This window comes from Sycon ciliatum, chromosome 10, assembly GCF_964019385.1.
Source record: "Sycon ciliatum chromosome 10, ocSycCili1.1, whole genome shotgun sequence".
Classification (NCBI taxonomy): domain Eukaryota; kingdom Metazoa; phylum Porifera; class Calcarea; order Leucosolenida; family Sycettidae; genus Sycon; species Sycon ciliatum.
The window spans coordinates 11,363,972-11,388,029 of NC_088652.1; the positions used below are offsets into that span (position 1 = coordinate 11,363,972).

General features: G+C 46.6%; 1 protein-coding gene across 5 annotated transcripts in view; it reads right to left on the reverse strand.

Annotated features, from left to right (window-relative positions):
• The window catches only part of LOC135825798 (sushi, von Willebrand factor type A, EGF and pentraxin domain-containing protein 1-like), a 579,302-nt gene that overhangs the window by 541,757 nt on the left and 13,487 nt on the right, over positions 1-24,058 (reverse strand). For all 5 annotated transcript variants that reach the window (XM_065338421.1, XM_065338424.1, XM_065338423.1 and 2 more), the window contains exons 2-3: positions 19,743-19,882; positions 12,027-12,098 (exon numbers count right to left, since the gene is read on the reverse strand). In XM_065338421.1, the coding sequence (XP_065194493.1) occupies positions 12,027-12,098; positions 19,743-19,882 (212 nt within the window). The remainder of the gene's footprint in view (positions 1-12,026; positions 12,099-19,742; positions 19,883-24,058) is intronic.

A 24,058-nucleotide genomic window follows, 5' to 3' on the forward strand; every position in this document is an offset into this window, starting at 1 on the left:
TTTTCTCTTTCTTTTTCATCCGTCCTTCTTCGTCAAATTTATTTTCGGTTTATTTATTTCGTGAATTTTTTTGTAGTGTGTGTGCGCGCGTGTGTTCATAAAATATTAGTAAATTAGAGGTCCGATCATGGTGAGCCAAGCTCTAATTTTTGATGTTTAGCAGAAGTGCAACTACGCTATTTTTAGCCATGCAAGCAGTATCAGTAGGTTCCTCGTCACGTCTAGTTTCTTATCTTTAGACTTAGAGAAGTACAGGAACAAAACCTGTAATGCATGATACTAGTAAACACTTTTGTGAGATCCGTGCGCGCGTGCAGTGTGTGGGTGTGTGTGTGTGTGTGTTTTTCTCCCTCAGTCATTTTTTATCTTTTTATCTTTTTTCTTTCTTTTTTTCTCCGCGAGGACGCGGGATTCTTTTTCATGGAGGGGTGGTATGTTAGGCCCACAAGTAATTAGTTCGTATTCATTAGTTCATGCATTATTCATTTGGCCTGGGTAGCTACTTGCGCGCCCATGTTTGCCATAGCTACCGAGGCCCTTTATATTGCGTTGCTTCTCTCTTCAACTCTCTCTCTTCAACTCGCTCTCTTCAATATCTACCATGTAGTCGTTTCGTTCGTCCTGGTCTTAGTCATCCCGTCTCTAATTAATGTTGTTCCACCAACCTACCTGTTCCCGTCGTCAGTCTCTTGTTCGGACCCAACAATACAAATAATTTCCGTTCTCCGTCGTGTCCGGAGACCATCCTTGTGACCAAACCTCAAGTAGCAGAGTAGTTCCTGGAAACTTTTTTGAGGGATTTTACTTGATTATAAGGCGTCCATTCCTATCCAGACGAAGGGCCGTCAGCAGATTATTGCGGGTACAGAATTTGCGAAACCAATGCCATGGTATTGCCTTTACTCCAAGTAGAGTCCTCTCCAATTTTCTGTTTTCCTTCTTGCCTTGTGCATTTGATCATGACGCGGATCATATTCTGGTCAATATCTGCGAATAATGCATCTGCCCCATCTTCAAAATTGTGAATATCCCGAAAAGCTCACGAACTTCCGAAGCAAGAACCGGTTTCGTGCTTTCGAGTTTGCTTGGAGCAACACATTTTCCACTGTCTACCAACTTTGCCAGAGAGCAGAGTTTCATGAAGGAAGTCCTGCCCGAGTTTAGGAGGTTGATGTTCTGTTTTGGGAATGGCTCTATAGCTTTAGCACCACCGTTATCCACTTGCTTCCTAAGGCTGATCCTGTATCAAACTCATCGAGAAACCGTGGCAATAAGTATTCACTCATCTTCATCTGGAGCATATAAATGTGTGTCTCTGTGTTCGGTCATGTTTAATTCTTCACCCACAATGATCCAGTCACTCTCCTCGCATTCATCCCCAAACTCCTGCCCAGAATTGTTTAAAAATCAAATGAAATGCTTTCGGCAGCGAAACTACGCCTGCGAAACATGGCTTCCGCCAGACCGACCTAAACTCAAAGGAAGTTCTAAGTATAATTAGTATACCTACGCTGGCACTTCATATCATTCAATTCTGCAGATGACGTAGTGGATCTCTTTTCACCACTTCAGGCGAACAAAGTTGTCTGTGTCAACAGGATTCAGGATTACGATATTGACCATAACTACACGTGAAATATGCATATTAGCTTTCGTACAAATTACCACCTTCATGGTCCCCCATCTACTTGCTCCTCAACGTATTCCTCTTTACGCTATTCACGTGTGTTTCTGAGCTAAATTCGCCGTCTTATTAATGCCTGTAGTATGTGGAGTCATATGATGCCGCGCGGTAATTCTAGGTAGCACCCCCTGGCATTTCGGAACAGTTATCAAATTTTGGAGATACAGCCCACTGCCACTAACACAATACGAAATAAGAAAGTCCCAAAATTTGGGGAGATTCTAATCACCCATATTACAGCAATCCAATTTTGAAATTCACAAATGCATCATATCTGGTAGTTCTAGGGTTAAACAGTGCTAGAGGACTCTGTCAGTCGAATTCCTCAATCTCTGCCTTTGTCCACTCAACGATGCACAGAGAGTAGAGGATGACTGGAATGGCAAAGGTGTTGATGGCTTTGGCCAAGTTCCTGGCGTTCAATTAGACGAGCATATCAATTGAAGACGGCGGCTGAACTCAGACTTTGCTGTGGTCTTCAGGTCAGTGGCGTGAAAATGGGCTGATACCGGCACCAAGGTACCTGTAGGACTCCTCCGCCTGCAGCTTAGCAATGGCGTGCCCCTGGAGTGTCATGAGAGCAGACTGCTGATCGCTCTGGGCTCTCCCCCGTTTCATAGTGAGCCAGCTAGACTTAGACGAGTTCAAAACGCATACCAATGCAGCCGCCCATTGACTGCACAACATTGGTCATGGACAGCAGATTAGTGTCGTTTTGGGCGAAGACCTTCATGTCGTCCATGTACCACAGGTGTGATACAGGGCATGCCTGGGCCGCTGGGCCACAGCGGTAGCCAAGACCCATCCTGGTCAATTCACCACTGATCGGAGTTAGAGACAGGCAAAATAGCAGTGGAGAAAGAAAATCGCTCTGGAAAATGCCACGGTGGATAGATGTTGGGCGACTGAATGCACGGGGTGATTGACCAGGCAGTATCATTTGTGTTCTCCAGTGATCCATAATGCTTGAGATGCATGAGACAAGATTGTTTGTAAAGTGGTAGATCAAAAGGCGTCTCCGGATCCACTGGTGAGATCGAAGGCTTTGCGGAAAACCACCCAGCACGTCGAACGATTCCGACTACGGGATGCCGCATCCTTTAGAACCGTCTTGTGGATCATTAGGTGGTCAAGGCATCTACCACGCCCTGGAGCACAGCCAACTTGCTCGTCTGCGAAGATATCCTCTGAAGATAAATGGCGCCACATGGCTGCAGCGAGTAAGGTGGTGAATATCTTGCTAATCGTTGGCAGGCATAATATTGGGCGATAAGGACAAAGGAGCTAATCAAAATAAACACCAAGTCCTGAGTGAAACTCTCGTGCAAAGGACTTTCAGGAAACTAGCCGAAAAGCATGGTGCAAGGCGTTAGGACTTAGGTGCAGTACAGGTGCTACATCAAGTGGAAGCTATCACTGGGCTACATGTACAAGCACCAGCGCCGGCTTGCGTGGGTGCTGATCAGCAAGTACGACAAGGACAAGAGAGGATTGAAAAAAGGACACTGATATGGCGTTGCCTTTTTGTCTCAAACAAAGCCGCATTACTGCGACGAATGGGGATAACAATTAAAGCCAACACACGGGCAGTCTCACTCAGCTTCTGAGCGGCAAGGTGACAGTCACGCACTGGCTGTGAGCATGATTCGAGCCGAGGAGAAATGGAACAATCTATTGTGCAGCAGCAGTCCGGATCTAACGTTTTGAGCTCTTCCTCCAGGGACGATAGTGGCGAGGAGGATGTGAAACTTGCTTGAATTTTCGGCTGAGTTGCTTACTGACATGTAAATAATCATGTGCATAGTGCTTTGTGACCGTGGCATGCTTCAAATATAATATATTTCCTTCATGAGACAAGTGTGAAGATAAGCGCCAATTGTAACTGGGCGGACCAAGTACTTTTTTTAGTTGTTGGGCGATCTAGCAGTGTTGGTGAATTTTTGTTGCGTTCCCAAGTGCCACAGTCGAAGTACCCGAGACAAAGTGTCCTTTCACAGGGTTTTTTTAACCCAGAGCAACAGGCGGGCTTGTATAAAAGTTGGGTTCAAGCAATAAAGGGTGAGAAATTTACGGCGCCGAGTCACACCAGAATATGTGTGACTCTGGAAAGCATTTCCGACGGGAATATTTTGCTTTCAAGGGGCTCACTTGAAAACATCGTCTGGTTCTGACTGCAGTACCGTCCCTGTTTCCGGATTGGCCAACGCATCTTCAACCCCCGGCTAGTGTTCAGTCGTCTCGCCATGTCCTGAAGCATAAAAGAGCTGACTGTTACTTGGATGAAATGGACGTTGACAACATGTGTGATCTCTCTAACCACGACGACGGCAGTGGCGATGGCGGCGTGAACGATAGTGCAGGAGAAGCGATGCCAGAGCCACCAGAGCCCAACAAATCTGCCTGCGGAGCTCAGAATGATTATGGGGGCTATGCCAAGGTTCTGGTAGTAGTATGTTTTGTTGCATTTTGTTGCAATCACTACTTATCCATGCCGGTTCCTTTTTTCTTCTCCTCCCCTTCTCCCTTCCTTGCCGTAGTTGGCTAACACCCTCTCTCTTTGTATTGGCCGGTGTTCTCACTGTGCTATGAGATGCTGCAATAAATAAATAAATAAATAAATGTATAAAGCCGGTTTGACGACCGGGCCATCCCCAGCCCAAATGGGGTACTATTGATAGTACCCCATTTTTGGGGTAAAAACGGGCGCCCAGTTTTTACGTAAACAATGTTTTTTCGGGTGTTGTAGGTGGGGAAGGGGTATGACATCATGATTGTACCCCAATGGTTGTACCTGATCATTGCCCCGGATGGGAGTGGGTATAAAAGTAGATACTTCAATTACTTGGTCCGACTTATTAAAATGTGTGCTTCGGCCAATTCGGTTCAAACGTCAAGCAAACAAATAATTTAATACAAGTAATCTCAGGATGGAATAAACTTTCCAGCTACATAACACTGTCCTTCAGTTGTCGATTTGTGATGTTGAAGAGGAAATAGCTCTACCACTTCAATGGAGGCAGCGCCTCAAAATCCTAGTCGACTCGCGCATTTCTCGTCCAAAGTTTGTCGTCAGAGAACTCTGTTGCTTCTTGCGCAACACAGAGAAGGCCTGATGCTGAAATCAACACCCCAATGCGATGGAGAATTGTCACTGAGTACCAGAAACTCCTGGGCGATCGTTCTCGAGTGTCTCCTGGCGGATTGAAATCACTGCAGTCGCTGTTTCCTTCGCAGAATTTCAGTAAACTCAACATCCAGAAACTCGTGCAGAAAGCACCAGCATAGCGCCATCCAGTTTGCTGATCTCTCTCCCAGTCGTTCACGATGTTGCGGTTCACAGAATAGATCGCCGAGGAGTAGTTGATCGAAATAAATGGTTAGACATGTGTCGACATGATATGTCGACACAGATCTGATTTAGTACTCGCGCGACACACGGTGATGAGAAGTGATTTGTTAGGCGTGGTGGTGTCGCCTCATTTGAATTGAAGGTGTCTTGGGAGCGTCAGGCGAAAAACACCAACAGCCACCATTCTGGCAGTGAATGTAGCATAGGTTTCGAAACCTATGAAGTGCCGAGTGTCATCATCGCTTCTCCTCAGCATATCCAGACTCAGACATTTCCTCCGCAGAATCTCGTTTTCTTGCTCAAGCTCACGAATGTACGCCTCTCTGGAATCTGGAGCACTGCTCACCAGAAGTAGTATGTATAAAGCCGGTTTGACGACCGGGCCATCCCCCAGCCCAAATGGGTACTATTGATAGTACCCCATTTTTTGGGTAAAAAGCCGGGCGCCCAGTTTTTACGTAAACAAATGATTTTTCGGGTGTTGTAGGTGGGGAAGGGGGTATGACATCATGACTGTACCCCAATGGTTGTACCTGATCATTGCCCCGGATGGGAGTGGGTATAAAAAGTAGATACTTCAATTACTTGGTCCGACTTATTAAAATGTGTGCTTCGGCCAATTCGGTTTAAACGTCAAGCAAACAAATAATATATATTTTAATTCAAAATAATAATCTCAGGACGGGATAAACTTTCCAGCTACATAACACTGTCCTTCAGTTGTCGATTTGTGATGTTGAAGAGGAAATAGCTCTAGCTCCAAAGGAGGCAGCGCCTCAAAATCCTAGTCGACTCGCGCATTTCGCGTCCAAGGTTTGTCGTCAGAGAACTCCTGTTGCTTCTTGCGCAACACAGAGAAGGCCTGATGCTGAAATCAACACCCCGATGTGATGGAGAATTGTCACGGAGTACCAACAACTCCTGGGCGATCGTTTTCGAGTGCCTCCTGGCGGATTGAAATCACTGCAGTCGCTGTTTCCTTCGCAGATTTTCAGTAAACTCGTCATGCAGAAACTCGTGCAGAAAGCACCAGCATCGCGCCGTCCAGTTTGCTGATCTCTCTCGCAGTCATTCACGATGTGGCGGTTCACGAATCAAGATTACAGAATAGATCGCCGGGAAGTAGTTGATCGAAATAAATAACTGTAGGAGTTGCACATATCTAATTTGGTGTGTGTTGTGTTGATGTATTCACTTGAAATCGGGGACGATTTATTTTCGTAGGGGGGAGTAGTGTAGGAGTTGCATTTTAATAGAAAGTATATTTTTCGCAGTAAAAGAGTATTTATTTGTAGAGCTTGTTTTGATACAGATTCCTAGGTTCAAACCCCAAGATGGGCAGTTAGTTACACTTTTTCTCTCCTTGCGTATTTTGTATCTGCATGTTATTACCCTTACCATGAGTCGCTCGTGAGTAATGTATGAGTCGTGTATGGCTAAACCCGTATTTACCCGTATGACTGCTGCTAGTGTTATTGTTCTAGAACATTGGCATAATTAACCAATCACAGTTCACAGCTCTGGAACATTCTAGAATTTCGTCGGCAACCGGTTTATATAAATTACTGATTGGTCGATGACCTAAAAACATGGCTGCCGTTCGCCGTGTGTTTTGTCTTCTTGCATTGTTCTTTTCTTGTGCTCTTTTCACTTCTTATCTTTACTTGCCGAGTGTGTAACTAATAATTCTGTCCTAACGAGTATTCGTGAAACCACAAAGTGAGTGCTTTGTTTGAGTGTGTGAAATTGTCTCCGAGGGCCAGCTACTACATAACCACCCCTAAGGTCGCCTTTCAGGCGACAACCTGACTGGAAAACTGAAGCGCAGAAAGGGTGAATTTTTCTGCGGATACTGTGCGTGGATGGTGCGGAGTTCTCGGAGCCACGATCGCGATGCGTCATCGCTACATCAAGCTTATGCTAAAGCTCCATCACAAGATCTCCCGTCTCCGGCTCCGGGGCCAGTGGATTCGTAAAAGTAATAATAATTATTAGATACTAAACAGGAAAGAGCACGCATGGTTAGACATCTGTTGACATAATGTCGATAAAGATCTGATTCAGTACGCGCCATCCCTAATGATAGCTTGCATAGACCTCGGTTCTACCGGTAGGACCTACCGGTAGGACCATCATACACAGACATGCTGCATGGCCTCTATTCTAACATTGACCTAAAACTTGACCCTAAACTGTTGCTAAGGGGCTGATGAAGGAGTCCATAAATTTTAGACGTGATCGCCTAAGGCATACTACGAAATTCCATGGTAACAACCCATGGTAACCATGGCAACAGAGTATGGTATTATGCATTCCACGGCCTTGGCAAGCTAATAAAAACATTAGGACGTCACCACAATTGATGTGCCATGGTCAAAATTCACTTTGGACAGAGTTGCTAGCGCACCGACAGGATTATGTGCGGCCATTTTGACAATTGATAAAATTGCGCATACGCAATGCACTGGACATAGCCTTGCATTTTGCGCCATTACTTTGCCTGACAAAGACCTCATCTCAACAATTGTTTCAAAAAAATTCTCAACCAAAAGCACTTTTGCAGCTCGATTTCTTGGGTCCTACCGGTAGAACCCGTGGTCCTACCGGTAGGACGGTATGCAATCTATCACTGAGGTCGCCTTTCAGGCGAAAACCTTGCTGGAAAACTGAAGCGCAGAAAGGGTGAACTGTTCTGCGGATACGGTGCGTGAATGGTGCGGAGTTCTCGGAGCCGCCATCGCGATGCGTCATCGCTACATCAAGCTTATGCTAAAGCTCCGTCACAAGATCTCCCGGCTCCGGCTCCGAGGCCAGTGGATTCGTAAAAGTTACTAAACAGGGAAGAGAACGCATGGTTAGACATGTGTCGACATGTCATGTTGACACAGATCTGACTCAGTAAGCGCGCGGCACACGGTGATGAGAAGTGATTTTTTATGCATGGTGGTGTCGCCTCATTTGAATTGAAGGTGTCGTGGGAGCGTCAGGCGAAAACACCTACAGCAACCATTCTGGCAGTCGTACTGCTCGAGGAGGAGGCGAAGCCGATCGTCCAAATCGTGCCTATGGAGTGTAAAAATCAAGAAAGCACAGCATAGCTTGGAGGAGATGAAAAAAATGTCGACGTTTTGCAGGGGGACACTTGCAGATGCGCCCTGGGACACCAGCAGCGATGAAAACTAGAAGGTCAGACCACACAGTAGTTACCTATCTACCGTCTCTTGGTTGATTTTTGGTACAGGTGCTTCTTTGTACATATGCTTGAGTTTTGAAGTGAAGCGCACATTTTAATAAGTCGGACCAAGTAGAATACTGGATATGGGGATCATAAACATACTTGGTCCGTTTCATCGCAATTGTCGCTTATCTATCGCAACTAAGAACAGGAGTTTTTTTACCGCTCTGTAAAATTTCCAATACGCATAGTGAAGAAGCATGATACAGGATTCCTGTCCGCCACAAGAAATAAATTCAGCGATGGAATCTGATGAAGCAAGTCGAAGAAAGGAAGCAAGGTTACAAAAAATGTACAAAAGAAAACAAAAAAAGAAAACAGCGACGGAGCGCCTTCTTGCACTCACGCTTTAGTTTATCCGACTCTGGCTCTGTATCACTCGAGCTGATGCCATTTGAGCTGACATTCACTGGTGTGTATAGCTGCTGCCGTAGAGTATCTCTTGCTTTCTCCGCTTGGCGTATAGCAGCGATGGGAAAGGAACAATCGCGGCTGTCACTTTGGCACTTGGAGGAACGTGGGCAGCGTGACCCGTCTGTCACTACAGTACTGTGTGTTCAACAATGTTTTTGAATCAGGCACACATCCCTCTCCAGACAGCTGTCATACGCTCTGCTGGATACGCTGACCACGACTTTTGTACTGCCGCTGCCAGGTCGGACAATGTCTTCTTTGCCACCATCTCGCAATCAGTTTGCAGGCTTGCAAAGAATACCAGGTCATTGCAGTTCAAACAACTGAGCTGGATGGCCTGGTCGTGACTGTCACGCTCTCCAGGTCAGGATGTCGATTTCCCCTGCTACAGTTCCGGTCTTTGAGCTGCGCTTCGCTTTTCGCTGCAGTGAATGTGTGCATTCACGCAGTGTGCATTCACTGCAGTGCATTCACTGCAGCGAAAAGTTTCCCACTTTCCCATCAAAATTGTATGAATCGCGATGCCACTGGCGCTAGTCGCGATGGTTTTTCTTTCTTTCTGGTCTCCTTTGATCTTGCCATCACAACCTCCCAAACGAATGTGAGTTAGATATCGAGATCGGACTGGGTTTTACCTGTCAAAAGGTGCGTGGGAAATAAGCGACAATTGCGATGAAACGGACCAAATAATAATGAAGATGTTGGTGTTTTTTCCGTGACCCACCCCACCCCATGCTCACAAACGTCACAAAGGTCAATTCTTGATAGATACGATACATATTACAAATAATAATCATAATGGAACGAACACTGAAGATCGCAATGGAGAGGAGGAGGAAGGTAGTATTTTACTTATAAAATGAATGGAGGGGAGTTCTTCGTGACACCCTGTGACTGACTGTTGGCTCTGCGAGATATGTAGACTTAGCGATTCGGAAAAGGTGAGTAACTTTGTTGCGTTGGGTGGTGTATGTTGTCCAGTTGCCGGGCGTCCGGGTGTGCAAGTAGGTAAGGTAGAGTCGGTGTTTTCTCTGATGGCGTTAGTGAGCTCTGGGTTCAGCCATGGCTTTGCTGGGTAGCTAGTATGCCTCGGGGAGTGATATACTGCACATTGTTGACAGGCGCAAATGAGCACTTTGTCCTTCCATGAGTGCCACAGGTTGTCTATGTTGGTACTGTTCAGGGTGTCACCTTCCAGGAGCAGTTGTGCGCGTTCAATTTCGGCTTTCAGCCTTCTGATGCTTTGATTAGACCATTTCCAATCGGTGGTTTTATGGGTAGGAGGCGGTGCGGCTCAAGGAGGTGCAGCGACTGGCTCAAATATACCCCTGATGGATAGGTAGTCCGAGCTGCTAATCTGCGGGAGGCTAGATATAAAGGCATAGTTGCTGTCTACATCCGTGACAGCGAGATCTAGGCAGGATATACGGGGCCCATTCTGCACAAGGGTGGGGAATGTGACATGTGTGTGGTCCAATACAGCGGGAAGTGAATAGGCGGCTGAGAAGTGAGCTGGATAAACCATGCAGGCAGCGAAAGACAAAGACAGATTGCTTGGTATTTAAGCGTTGCTCTCGCGTGTAGATATTGGTGTAATTGTACAGTGTCTCGGTGACAGTTCTGCGGTCAAGGGAAATATTCCTTTCAAGACAAGTACGACTGCTGGCTGTTATCAGCTGGTGGTATGAACAGTGAGAAAGACGGTTAATGTAGGCAGAGTGAGCATCCTGAAGGGTGAATCAAATAATGGAAAGATTGAAAAGACGACGCGCACTGTAGTTCAGGCACCTGCAGCTAGAAGCTAGATAGTGAATCTAGCAAACCATCAACCGGATGAATTGGATTATGTATCCGGCTTTGATAGTAAAAAAAAACAACATCTGAGTTCGCCGATCTAACATCACTTGGTGTTTATACATGCTACATTGGAAATACTCAGTTGCAGGTTTCAAGTCTCCTTCACGTCATATACAGTCCATTTCAAAAATATAGACGCATGGTATTTTTGGAATATTTCAAATTTGGCTGGATCTGTTGGAGAACTTTTTTCGGAATATTGCTCCGGTCCTTCCTGCAATTAATCTTATATAGATTTTTAAGCGATCGGATAGCAAACACCCAATTTCCAAATTTAGGGTTCACGGATTGGCATGCTAGCGTCGCCAGCTACATCATGCACGTGACAGGCGCGTGCATATACTGTCCCACCCAATCGGTCAGTGCTCAAATCGCATTTTCCCATCAATATCACTCACTTTCAACTCTACGGGATTCATTACGGTTGGCTCAAACTGCCTGAATTTTTGAATCCACACGCACGAAAGACGTTCCAAGACTTCCACCGTTCGTATTTTTTTCAAACGAGTTCCGGGTTTTTCAGTAACTTTGGCCAAAGTTCGGCTAAAAAAACAGGGGGAGCCGTTGCGTTTCCGTAAAATATTGAACGGTAGAAGGATAGCCAAGGTCGAGAGCAAAACAACAAGCCATTATTTGTCAAAATCGAACAAGAAACGGCTCAGCGCATCTATTTTCCGTGCACGCGCGCGCGTACTTTGGCCGACAAGGTGTGGAGAATTTCTGAAGAAGAAGAATAACAAGAGCAGCAGCGCTCGGAACAGCCGTGCTGGATACTTCCAATCCCGACGATGGAGCGTGTTGGCTGTCGTGAGCTGCTGAAACGACCATGACATTTCTTTTTCTTTGTATACCCTACATATCTTGACGTGCCCTAGCTCAGTTTCGGCCTCTTTGCAGGAAGAATATTTTCTTCCATGGCATCAGCGGCCAAACAGCAAGAAGAGCAACAGATCGAGATTTGCACGGCAAACAAAGGATGCGTGCAGCTACATCTAGTCAGGTTCGATGCAGCTGCGCTTTGCCAGAACCTCAGCAGATAAGAAAAGACGACAGAGTGTCTCAGATGGAACTGGATCTTTCGCCAAGACCGCCACCGCCGCCATCATCAAGTCCAGGTCAGTCAGAAAAATGCAAAGCCCGAGTGAAGTGAAGCCACTGAAGCCAAGGAAAAATTCAAATAGTACGCTCTCCGCCTAGACTTCAAATCGATATTTTTTTACTTCGATAGGCGCTGTCGCGGCCTGTAGCGCGCGTCCATAATCCAAAATGGAGGCGGACGTGACGGGTGCTTTTAGTGGCAAGCCGTGAACCCTAAAATTTGTATGCACAAAGTGATCACAGATCTTATGTGGCATAGATGCTGGCCTAACGGTTTTTTGAAATCACACGATCAGTTGGGAACGCAGTAAAAGTCATCATGGAATGACGGTGAAGGGAAACATGGCCAGATCTCAGTCAAACTAACACAAACTTCTGACATCACTTACATGTAGGTTGTGATGGTTGCCAGGGCAAAAGCATTACTCGTTAGATCAGTCACACCTTCACTCCATAGATTTCTGCAAAAAAAAGATTAGGAGGAAAATTTAGCACAAATGTGGACCCTGCTTGAAATGATATACTCACCTGGATAGTTATTATCACCCGATAGTACAGTGCATGCATACTCCCTGGAGAGTTTGTGCAACCCTGGTACAAACTCGGGAGAGTATGTACAACCTGGTACAAACCAGGGAGAGTATTTACAACCCTGTACAAACCCAGTAGAGTATGTACAACCCTGATACAAACCAGGGTATGAACAACCCGGGAGACGGTGTACAACCCCGGTGCAAACATCAGTCAACCAGCTGGAGAGCGGAAGCAGTTTTTGGAGCTCCGTAGTTTTTTTAGCATAATAGTCCGCTCCCAGCCCGTATGGCTGTGGATGCACAGGTAGCAAACTAGATCACTTAGAGTGCTGATTCACTACAACCGCCAGGCATCATGGCCGGAAACGGAGCTGATACGGAGCCCTGGTGACAGCTCTCGTCTTCGACACTGAAGAAGAACACTGTTGTATTCCCCTCGCAAGCCCAGGTAAGCGTGGGGGCCTACATAAAGCTCCTAGAAGAGCAAGGTATCACCGGCATCATTTCGATGCAGACAACAAGCAGGGGTCAATGTAGACTTACCATTGAGTCATATGAAAAAGCCAAATTGTTGGTGCTCAATGGCTTCGATTGCAAGGGCGAACGGGTTTCACCACGCTTCGTTTCCGCACCAACAACGCAGTTACACATCCATGATGCTCCAATCTGGATCTCAGACAGTGTAATAAAAGCTGCGCTCTCACCGTACGGAAAGCTTATCGGTGAGATACGACACGGCAAAATCAAACTTTCAAACGGCACCCAAACAGCAACTGGTGTGCGATTCGCCACTTTCGAACTCAAACCAGGCAGTTCGATCCCGTCGTACATGCAAACGACAGAAGGCTCCCACGAGCTCCGCATCATCTACGACGGCCAGGTAGGCACGTGCAGGCTATGTGGCCAGCTAGGTCACATCGCGCGTACCTGCCAAAACCGTCGCAGTGCACACACATCCACACATGCCGGCAGAGAAGGCAGCAGCACTGGCAGCACAGAGCGGAACATGAACAGCGGAGCTGAAGCGGAGTCTCACCGTACCGATTCGGCACCAAAAGCGCCCCCGAGTTTGACCCACGCCAGCGCCGTACCCCAAACGGCCTCCGAAGGTGCCAACACCACGCCGAAAGCAGACCTGCTCCCGAGCTCGCACCCAAACGACCCAGTCAACAACCAGTACGAGTCGCACGAACACTACATCGCATCGCCCATGTCGGCAACCAGCACGACCGTGCACCCCGGAACGCCGCCAGGCAGCACAAATACAAGTATGACAACATCCAACTCACCGCACACCGACACAACTACTCCGACAACAAAGTGTAATCACCCAGATTCGGCGCGTGCTGAAGACCTCCTCTCCTCACTGGTGACTAACACAGACATGTCTAAACAGCCAGCAAACCACTGGATTACCTCCGAACGACGCAGGAGACCCAGTCCCAATGCGGAATCCTCACCTGATTTCAAAAATTCCAAAAAACAAAAAGAGAGCAACAACATCGACCCTGGCCAAAGCCAACCCCTTGCCCCAGCACAGGGCTCACGCTTCAGCCAACTGGTGTCACAGGATACTCAATCCTAGCGCTGTCCTCCACACAATATCAGTGAGAACAATACTTTCAATTGCGGAAATACCAAAAAAACGAAACAAATTACAAAAATAAATAAAAAATAATGGAAGTCGCGAATTTCATCAGCTCGAACGTCAGGTGTCTGTTCAACAAGATGGACGAGCTTAGCCACGTGGCAGAGTTGCCACCTGGGAAACCTGGGCGGATCCATCGGACAGCGACCTTTGGTGGAGGAGTCGCCACATACATACCACACAGCTGCCAACACGAGACAATTACCATTCCCATGACTCAAGCGGAATGTATTTGGATTAGAATAACAATCGGCCAAGCCTCCCTTGTGGTAGGGAACATCTACCGTCCCCCGCGGTCCGACCCGGCAGAGTTCGTGATGGAACTGGAGAGAGCCATAAAGCTAGTTGAAAGACCCCAGGATGAGATACTTCTCCTTGGCGACTTCAACGCCAAGAACTGCTTGTGGCACCCCAGCGACACTACTGATGCCTTAGGTGAGGACCTGCATTGGCTGTGCGAGACTCGTGGCCTCACACAACGCGTCTCCTTTGCCACCCACCTACGCCAACACACACCTACATCGTGCGTGGACCTGGCCATCTCTAGCCTCAGCCGCCATAACATCACCATCACAAGCCTGCCCCCTATGGGTGCCTCTGATCATGTTGTCATACAAGGCAACCTACGACCCCAGCAGCACACCACCCACAGAAACAATAATACCAATAATAATAAAAATGAGAGCAGTACTACACAGCAGAGCACCTCCAGCACATACTGGTTGTGGAGCGAGGAACGCATTGCGTCCCTGCGTGAAGCTCTTGCTACCTGCAACCTGCAGTACGATCCACATCCCACTGACCCTCAGCCAGTAACCTCATTCTGCAACTCCTGGAGAGACCAGATACTGAAACTAGCCATGCACCACTGCCAAGTGACCAGAAACAAGTCCCGCAAAATTACTACGCCCACTTGTCCCTGGATGACGAAGGATCTCCTCAGCCAGATCAAAACAAAGCATAAACAGTTCCGCACCTACAAGGCGACCCAACTAGACTCAGATTGGAAACTGTACATAGCCCAGCGTAACCGAGTAACCGCTCTTTTGCGACAGGCTAAGTCCAATTTTGTCCATCAAACAACGTCAACGGGTACAAACCTCCACCGTCTACTGAAGCACCTGAAGAAACCGTCTAAGCAAACAATTCCCACACTATCGACAGCCAACTCTACTGCAGCCACGGCTATGGAGAAGGCAACAGCTCTCAACAAGTTCTTTATCTCCCAAAGCCAACAGTCTATCGACAAGACCACCTGTACTACACCAGACATCAACACTACCCCTGACATCAGTCATACTCTAAATACAATCGCAGCAACAGTGGAAGAGGTCGAGAAGCTTCTAAGCAGTCTAGACACTGGCAAGAGCCCAGGCTTTGACAACATCCCAACTCGGCTCCTGAAAGAAACTGCAAAGGAAATCTCCCCATCTCTCACTAGTCTCTACAATCTGTCCTTCAGAACCGGAGAAATACCACAGGATTGGAAAGACGCAACTATTACACCCATCCCCAAGTCGGGCAACCCCTACCATCCTACCAACTACCGACCCATCTCCCTGCTCAATATAATATCAAAAACACAAGAAAAATAGTCCACTCTCGTCTGTACAATCACATAGCACCGCATTTACCCTCCAACCAATCCGGCTTCAGGAAACAAGACCGGACCGAACTGCAACTCGCACGGATCGTCCACCAGATATCCACAGCTAGGGATGAGGGGAAGCATGTTGTTACGTGTTTCTTCGATCTCAGTAAAGCCTTTGATCGTGTATGGCATCAAGGCTTGCTGAAAAAGCTGAGCCACTACGGTGTCGACGGCAAGGCTCACAATTTGCTCGAAGCCTACTTGACAGGACGCAGACAGCGGGTGTAGGTTGAAGGCACAACATCCGCCTTCATACCAATACCAGCGGGAGTGCCCCAGGGCTCGGTCCTGGGACCACTTCTGTTCCTGGAGTACACCATTGACCTGCCAACTGCGAGTGAAAATGCTACAACCTCGTGTAGCCAGTTCGCGGACGACACCGCACCAATTGCCATTGCAGGCAGCTACATTGAGTGTGAGGCTGCGCTACAAAGAAGCATCGATGCCGCAGCAGAATGGCTAGAGTGCTGGCACCTGCTAGTCAATAAAACGAAAACCGTCATCCTCCCGTTCTACCATGCTAACCGACCCCCACCACGACTACCCGAAATAAAACTTGGGCAAACCCTACTAGAAACAGTAACACATCGTCACCTCGGCATCATCTTTCAGCGCGACCTAAGATGGTCAGCCCATCTTGACTTTGTGCTGAAGAAAGCCGTAAAATCTCTTAATATTCTCTTTAGGCTCAAATCAACTCTACACACTACATCACTCTCTCTCATTTACAAAACATATATCCTGCCTATAATTGAATATGCATGCATTGTTGTCACCCCGCTCTCCATCGCAGCCCTTGACCGTCTTGAGCGAATCCAGCGCAAGGCGGCCAGAATCTGCCTCCGTCTCCCCTCTACACTCCTCTGAATCATTCAACACTGCTCCATCGTCTCAAATGGCCGACAATGTTCTCTCGCCGCAAAGTGAAGCTCACCCTTCTTGCTCACTCCATAAAATACCAATATGCCCCACAACACATACACTTGCTCAACACCCCCGCTCACGTTACGGCCCAGTACAGCCTTCGACACGCACACACTTGGCACCTCCCACCATCCAGAACTGATCGCTGTAAAGACTCCCCACTGTACAAGTCCCTAGAATACTACAATGCCTTCCCTGCTAGCATTCGTGACATCTCCTCCCGACCTGCTTTCAAACAAGAAATCTGCTCACTGCTGATTAACTCAATCTTTTCCTGCAGCGCTCACCCTCTCCCATCCTTGTAAAGTTCAAAGTGATGTAAATCACTTTCCAAATGTTTAACCCACAATCTCACCTTCTCATCAATGTATCTCTTATTGGCGATGGTGCCATCGTGAGAATAAAGAATTCAAACACACAGCATCTCACCTTCTCATAGATTTATCTCTTATTGGCAATGGTGCCATCGTAAGAATAAAGAATTCAAACTCCTTCATACGTGTACAGCCACAGTAAAATCCCGAAGACACTGCCCAGCCCTGGTATAACCCTGGAGAGTATGTACAACATCAGCTATTACCCGTTGCAAATCTAGGAGACCACGTACAATCTCCCACCATCGTCATGACTGGCCATTTACCCATCGTCTTTGATTGAACTCCAGTTGAGAATCAGCCCTCTATCAAAGTACTCGGCGTCACGTTCGACCAACAGCTGAAATTCAGCCAGCATATCAGGACTGTTGCAGTCTGAGCAACCCAGAGCCTTCGAGCCTTACGCAAGGCATTTCACTTGCTGACTATTCCTGACGGACTTCGAGCCTACAAAGCCTTTCTCCGGCTGGTTATGGAGTTTTACACAAGTCGCCTGGTCACCGTGCCCGCAGGCTACAATTTTCACATCAAAGTTCAACTCAAAGGTTCAAAGCAGGGAGTCGTAAGCGACTTCCTGGTTCAAAGGTTCAAATCGAGTGACATAAACGGGCCCAAACAGGCTATAATTGCATAGCCAGCAATCGCATGTCATCACGTACATTGAAAATCAACATAATTTTGGGAATCGACCTTTTTTCAGGATCACTTTTCAACGAGGACGAAGCAAAGTTGGCCGAACGAAGCCTAGAGGAAGAAAATCACCCTCTCCACTTCACCATCACGATACTGACATAGATACGAGATGAAACAACTAAAAAATCCACAAGAAAACTGTACGGCCATCATCGCGCTGACTTTGGTCTGACATTGGTCTGAGAGTTTCTATAACGATCAAGGAGCACTCAAAAATAAGCCACAGACGTACCTTTATCGCTCTCTACTCCCTTTTCAAGGCACAAAAGTCGACTCTCCACTTTCAAACCAGGAACAAGACATACCAGTGGTCCTTTTCAGCTGCTCCACGAGCGCAGGAAATGTTCACCAAGGGGCGCAGAGCAGCATCCATTCCAGAAAAAGAGCTAAAATACGAGTGAGACTGCATGCCTGAGTACATGAGTACATGTATGAGTACATGCAGAAAATCGTCAATTTCAGCGTTTCTGCTCCAAACAGCAACTGACTAGCTTCGACTAGAAACAAAGATTACACCAAAGGATCAAACAACAACCATTTTCTGCAGTTTTTTTTGCAGATGGCTTCCTTGTGCTTGGCCCAGCACGCCAAAAATAACACCTCGGAGGAGTACAAAAATTACAACTCTCAGATGTCCTCGATTGCTGGCCATGTCGGAGCACGTGACCGCTTACTCAACCGTGTTCGATTGGGAATAAGGGACGAACGTTGCATCGCAGCCTTTTCGGACCAAAACCAGTCGACTCAGAGGCCAAAAGACTACAACATATGGACCAATCGCGGTCATCTGCGCTTTATAAGAACGAAACGGCATTTTTAGCGACTTTTTCCAAACAAATCTCTATCTAGTAGGGCGCAGTCACCCAGTTTTGGTGGAAGTGCCTGAGTTCGATTGGGAAAGCGTCTCAGTTTCCTCGGGCCAAGACCATTCGATTCAGCACCCCGAAGACTACAACTGGTGAAAATTTGATTTTAGGGTATACTTCCCCTTTAACCCTTGGCTCTCCATCCGAGTCCATTTTTTTTGCATTCTGCAAATTTCATTTTCCTCAGTGTTTGTTCAACTTAAGTGCCTTTCCCGATTCTTCTCTTCACTAGACCTTAGCGAACATTCTGCAAAGGTACCAACAATGTCTGTTACTCCATGTACAATCATGTTCAAAGCTTAAATATACCATGCATAGCCATGTAAGGCCACACGTTTTTATTTCTATGTTTCTCGTCACCCGCTCACATACGATTCAGGAGTCTGGAAGAAAAACTGAAAAAAACTGTGCTGCACTGACTGTACATGTGGGGACCAGCACACTCATTTACATGTACAAAATGTGGCCTGGCCTGCGCGACACATGATGCGAGGTCGGCATTTGGACATGCACAGATTGTGACAGAAGCTCCAACCACATACTGCGTGTAATTGCTAACTATGGATCCTATTTTACATCGTGTATTGGGGGATTTTAGTGTGAAAAAAGGTCTAATAAACCTTTTTTATTTTTCGGTCATTATTTTTTTTCCACCTCTCGCATATGTTTTTAGATTTTCAGGTGACGAGAAACATAGAAATAAAAACGTGTGGCCTAAGAAGGACCTACCCAGTATGTGCAATCTGTTCTAGCACAAGCACAGTCAACGCATCGACACATGCATTGAATGAACGTTGAATGCGGTAACTTTGCGATACTTTTTTTCCTGTTTTTGGCACGTTCCGGACATGGTACGGCAAAGTGTAGCTGCTTCGTGTGCGAATTTGTAATACGGTGCTAAGCGCCAGGCACTGGCATTGTACGCATGCATGCACACCATTGGCATTCTGCTGACATTATGTTACGGAGCTTTCCGGACCACTGGGTTAGTTGTGGTTTGGAATAGTGATAGCAAGATAGAAACATTACAGCCGGTAAATGGATAGGCACAGATGTGCTTATCATGTGCCTATCCAAAGATTCTAGACAGCTAGACCCTCGAATTAAGAAAATGAAAATACCGGTAATAAAAATCATCATCATCATAGTAAGAAAGCGAAACCGGGTTTCCTACTGCTGTGTACGTGATGTGATAAGGCGCGCATGCGCGCCTGGGCTCGTGGCTGGTTTTGCATGCTTGCTGTGCTGGACTAGGTCCGAGAATGTGAGCTCTCTTTTCCTTGTCTTTCTGTTCCTTGATTATTACAATAACTGTACGAACCTGAGTAATGCTGTGTGTGGGCCCTTAGGGCCAGACATAACACCTACACTGCACTACGTATAAATCTAGCAACTGGCTGATGAAACAATACTCACATGGTAGGGATGTTAGGACAGGTTGTAATGATGATCTGCGTGTCGTTTTTCTCACAGTTACACTGTCCACACATCGTGGTGCTCGCTTCACACAAGGTACTCAGCAATGCCAGCATGAGTATGATCGGGAGGGCTGAAGCCTGCAACAAAGTCACAAGTTAGAAGACATGCTCGAAGTGTGGATGTTTTAGGATGTTACTTCGGCTTTGTTGTCAAAATGTTCATCTTCATCTTGTGTGTGTGTGTGCGTGTGTGTATGTGTGTGCGTGTGTCTTGTAAAAATGTAAAAATAAAAATAAATAAACCAAAAAGTAGCGATTCACTAGCCAGAAAAAGCCACTTCATAGCTGTGTGGTGTAGACCAGGCTGAATAGTGACGGTCAATTCTTCAGCCTTGCAAGCTGTTGAATGGTGCAATCCCAGCACACGTTGCTATGGCTTCTGCCGTAGCATTGCTAACATCGCCTCCGGCGATGGGCGCCAAAGGTCAATGGTGTGTGTGTGTGTGTGTGTGTGTGTGTGTGTGTGTGTGTGTATGTGTGTGTGTGTGTGTGCGTGTGCGTGTGCGTGTGTGTGTGTGTGTGTGTGACGATGAGCTACTTTATCTGCCCACTCTGAAAATAACTATTTCAACCAAGCGTGATCGATCACTGTTTGTAGTTGTGAATTTTCAAGCGCTTCCAGCTCAGCGCTTGTCTACGCAGCCTAGCACAACTGATTCTAATGTACAGCTTGAGAAAACACAACCTTGAGTCACTTAATCTTTGACTAACTGGATGACAGAAATTGTTGACAAAGAAGCTGCTTCGCTGACACGAGGCAAGGCAAAGTGCGAGCGACCACGCAAGATTATAATTTTTTTCCATCCACCATTTTCGGAAAAAATATTTTTATTCATGTGCCGCTTGACGAACCCGTGACAAACACGTGCATGGCATACGTGGGCTTACTACAGTCCATTCGGAAAAAGATGATATCCTAGCTTTTGGCCATAAACGGGTCAAATTTTGAGTTTTCGTCACAATTTTTTTGGCAATCCCCCATGGATAGCTCTTCCAATTATGTTTTGAAATCTATTTCTCCAAAAAGCAAGCCATAACAAGAATAGGATTTCGGCCAGGTGTTGCCCCGTAAGCTCTGAATTGGGGAAACACCATCAAAATCCAGGCCGTTCACTCCACTTGCAGAACAGTACACTTGTGTTTCGAAACCCAGTTGAGGTATCCTTTATGGACCCTTTTTCATGTTTCGAATCTTGCGTCACTGCTCAGTGTACCACAAAATCCCCAAATACGGGAGCTCTCCGGAGCCAGCGCTCATCTTTTTTTCTGAATGGACTGTAACTTTGCTTTGATTTGCTGCTCAGAGTCAAAGCCGTCATTTTGTGGCATCTCAATAAAACCTTTGTAACATGACGCTTCAGCTGATTCTGTTTATTGGCATCCACAAACTTGCTTCGGCTGATCTTTGGGTGATCTCGAGTGTGGACAATGCCGGCCTTTCGTTTGGGATTTCAGAGCCGCTTGTTCAAATATTATCGATAATAACCCATTTTTTCGGGGTGCCCGGTTTTTTTTACAAAAGAAGTTTTTAGGGGTTGGCTGTGATCGGGGGGGGGGGGGGGGGGGGGAGGAAACCCCGTGATTGTACGCTATGAATGTGCCTGAAAACTTCACGGGGTGGGAAGTAAGTTTGCACAGTAAACTTCGCTAATAATGACTGCGGATAGAACGACAATTCGCGAATAACGACAGACTTTTCATGCCCAGAGCAAAGTCTATTCTACCTGTATATGCAAAGTGCCGTTATCCTGGAAATCTCATTATAATATTATTATAATGAGATTTCGGGTATAAAGACACTTCTCGAATAACGACACTTTTCTGATGCCCAGCCGAGTGTCGTTATACGGAAAGTTGACTGTGCATGATTCTGTTTTCTAACAAAAATTGCTGCGTGAAGCACCACGCAATGGCCACGAGGAACGTTGATCAAAGCCCACGGGACCATGCATGGGACGAGGGCCCGAGGGCTTTGATCAGTCATCAAGCCCGACTGTACCTCGCTTGAATATGCTTCAGACGATCCCTAATATTTTGTTTGATTTTGAAGCTCTTTATTCTTTGAGTGATCTGGAGTGTGGACAATGCCGGCCTTTCGTTTGGGATTTCCGAGCAGCCTGAAGTCTAAAGTCTGTCACTCCACGCGATTCCGCGGCCGCGGTAAAATCCGCGGAATTCATGTTTTGTTTAATTAATATCCCGCGGAATTCACAGTTTTCACCGCAGAATCGTGAAAAATCACGGTTTGGGGGCAATGCGAGCATGCGCTTCATATTCATGCACATGCACAGTGCAGTGTCCTGTCGCTATTTTGTTGAATTCGAAGTCGAGGGAGTTTTGGAATTTTACACAGAAAACTGTACCAGTTTTCTTCGTTACTGTATTGAGCCTATCGTGTCTTTTCGACCACTAAATTTTTTATTGATACTTGTACATAGCATATAGCCATGTCTTTTCGCCGGTGCAGCGCCGCAGAAATACCGCAGTATTGCCGCAGAATTCACGCTATCCGCCGCATAATGTAGCGATTTGTGCCGCAGAATTTCAACTTTCTGTCCGCGGATTCCTGGAGGGACAGTAAAGTGCATCATGCAGCATGTCATTTTCGTCCCGTTCGTAAGTTTCACACAGAGATTTCAGGAAAGGGAAAGTCACGTGAGTGGACGATAAGCCTGTTTCATGAGAAATTTCTCAAGACTACAATGTGACAAGAGCCAGACGTGGCTGAAGTATTTTTACTTCGACCATACACACCTTGCTCTTGCTGCATACTGCTGAGAGTTCTGTGGTGCTGGAGCTAGATATCAAACTTCACAAGTGGAGAGCCACCGCATCCCCGACCACCACCCCTATCGGTTTCTTGTTCTTATAGCCAGGTCACCTTGAAAAGACTGAGACTGGGCATGATCAGGGCTTTGGCGGTTTTGTCGTACAATTACCAATGGCAACGGGATTTGATGGTTTTCTAGTACAGGCTGCCACTGACAGCGGGCTTTGATGGCAAATCAAAGCACGTTCTCCGAGGCTGCTAATTGGTCGTAACCTATCAAAGGGCACGTGGATCGTAAGAAGAAGATGTTTGGGTGGAGTGAAGATGGATTCTACTCGTTACAGCGTTTCTTTGGCCGTTTCAGCTTCTACGCTGGAAATAATCACTGGCTATGGATATTTCAAAACAAAGGCAGTTCCTCCACTGCTTGATTTTTTTGTTCTAAAACCTTTGCCGAAGCGGTACGCAGTGGCCACGAATAAAACACTGCTTTGGATGAGAAAAGCAGGGGGGGGAAGTAGCTGAAGACCTTGATACTGAACGTAGTGATACAGTAGCATGGACTACCTGTGGAGCGTGAAGGTGAAGTGGCTGCCCACTCGTTGGTACTGTGGACCTACTTGCAGCTCCAGTCTCAGCAGTGCCGTTTGAAACATTCTGTGGATCTTTGTCTATCCTGAGCTCAGTGTGTACGACGTATTTCAGAGCTGATGGGCTACAATTCTGGCTACTGCCTTAACCACAGTACTGATTATGTAAAGAAGGCACTGTTCAGAAGTTTACGTTCTGAACAAGTGATGAATTTCTACTTTGATAAATATGGGAATGCTACAGGTATGCATTGTAATTATGGGTGATTTGAATCCTTCTCTGTGTGCAAGTATGTATGTTCGCGCGTGTGCGCTTATCCACATATGTGGTTTCGCATGTAAGGTTTGTCTGGATTATGCACATGTTTGTGGAGCCGAAAAGATTGTGCAAATACCTATGGCTGATTTGAATCCGTTTCTGTGTGCAAGAATGTGTGTACGCGCATGTGCTCGTACCCACGTGTCTGGGTTCGCACGTAAAGTTGGTCTGGGATATGCACATGTTTCCGTAATCGAGTGTGCATGTGCATGCAAACGTTGGTGTGTACGTGTTGTGGTCAACCAAGAGTACAATACCACCCAAGAGTGTGCAACTCGACTATGGGTGCTGTCCCGACAGAATTTCAAGTTGACGTCATTTTATGATGTACATGTATTGCGCACTGTACACGGATTACCACACGAATCCGGAACCTGCTGTGGACCAAAACCCATCTGTTGTAAAAATTATTGCAAAGAAAAACGTGTAGTGCGTTGACAACCGTATACATGTTGTAAATCGCTGGTGCAAGGAGTATTGCCTCATAAAATAATGACGCCTCATAAAATAATGACGTCAACTTGAAATACAGTCGGGACAGCAGGGTATGTGCGAGTTGCGCATTCTGGGGGCTA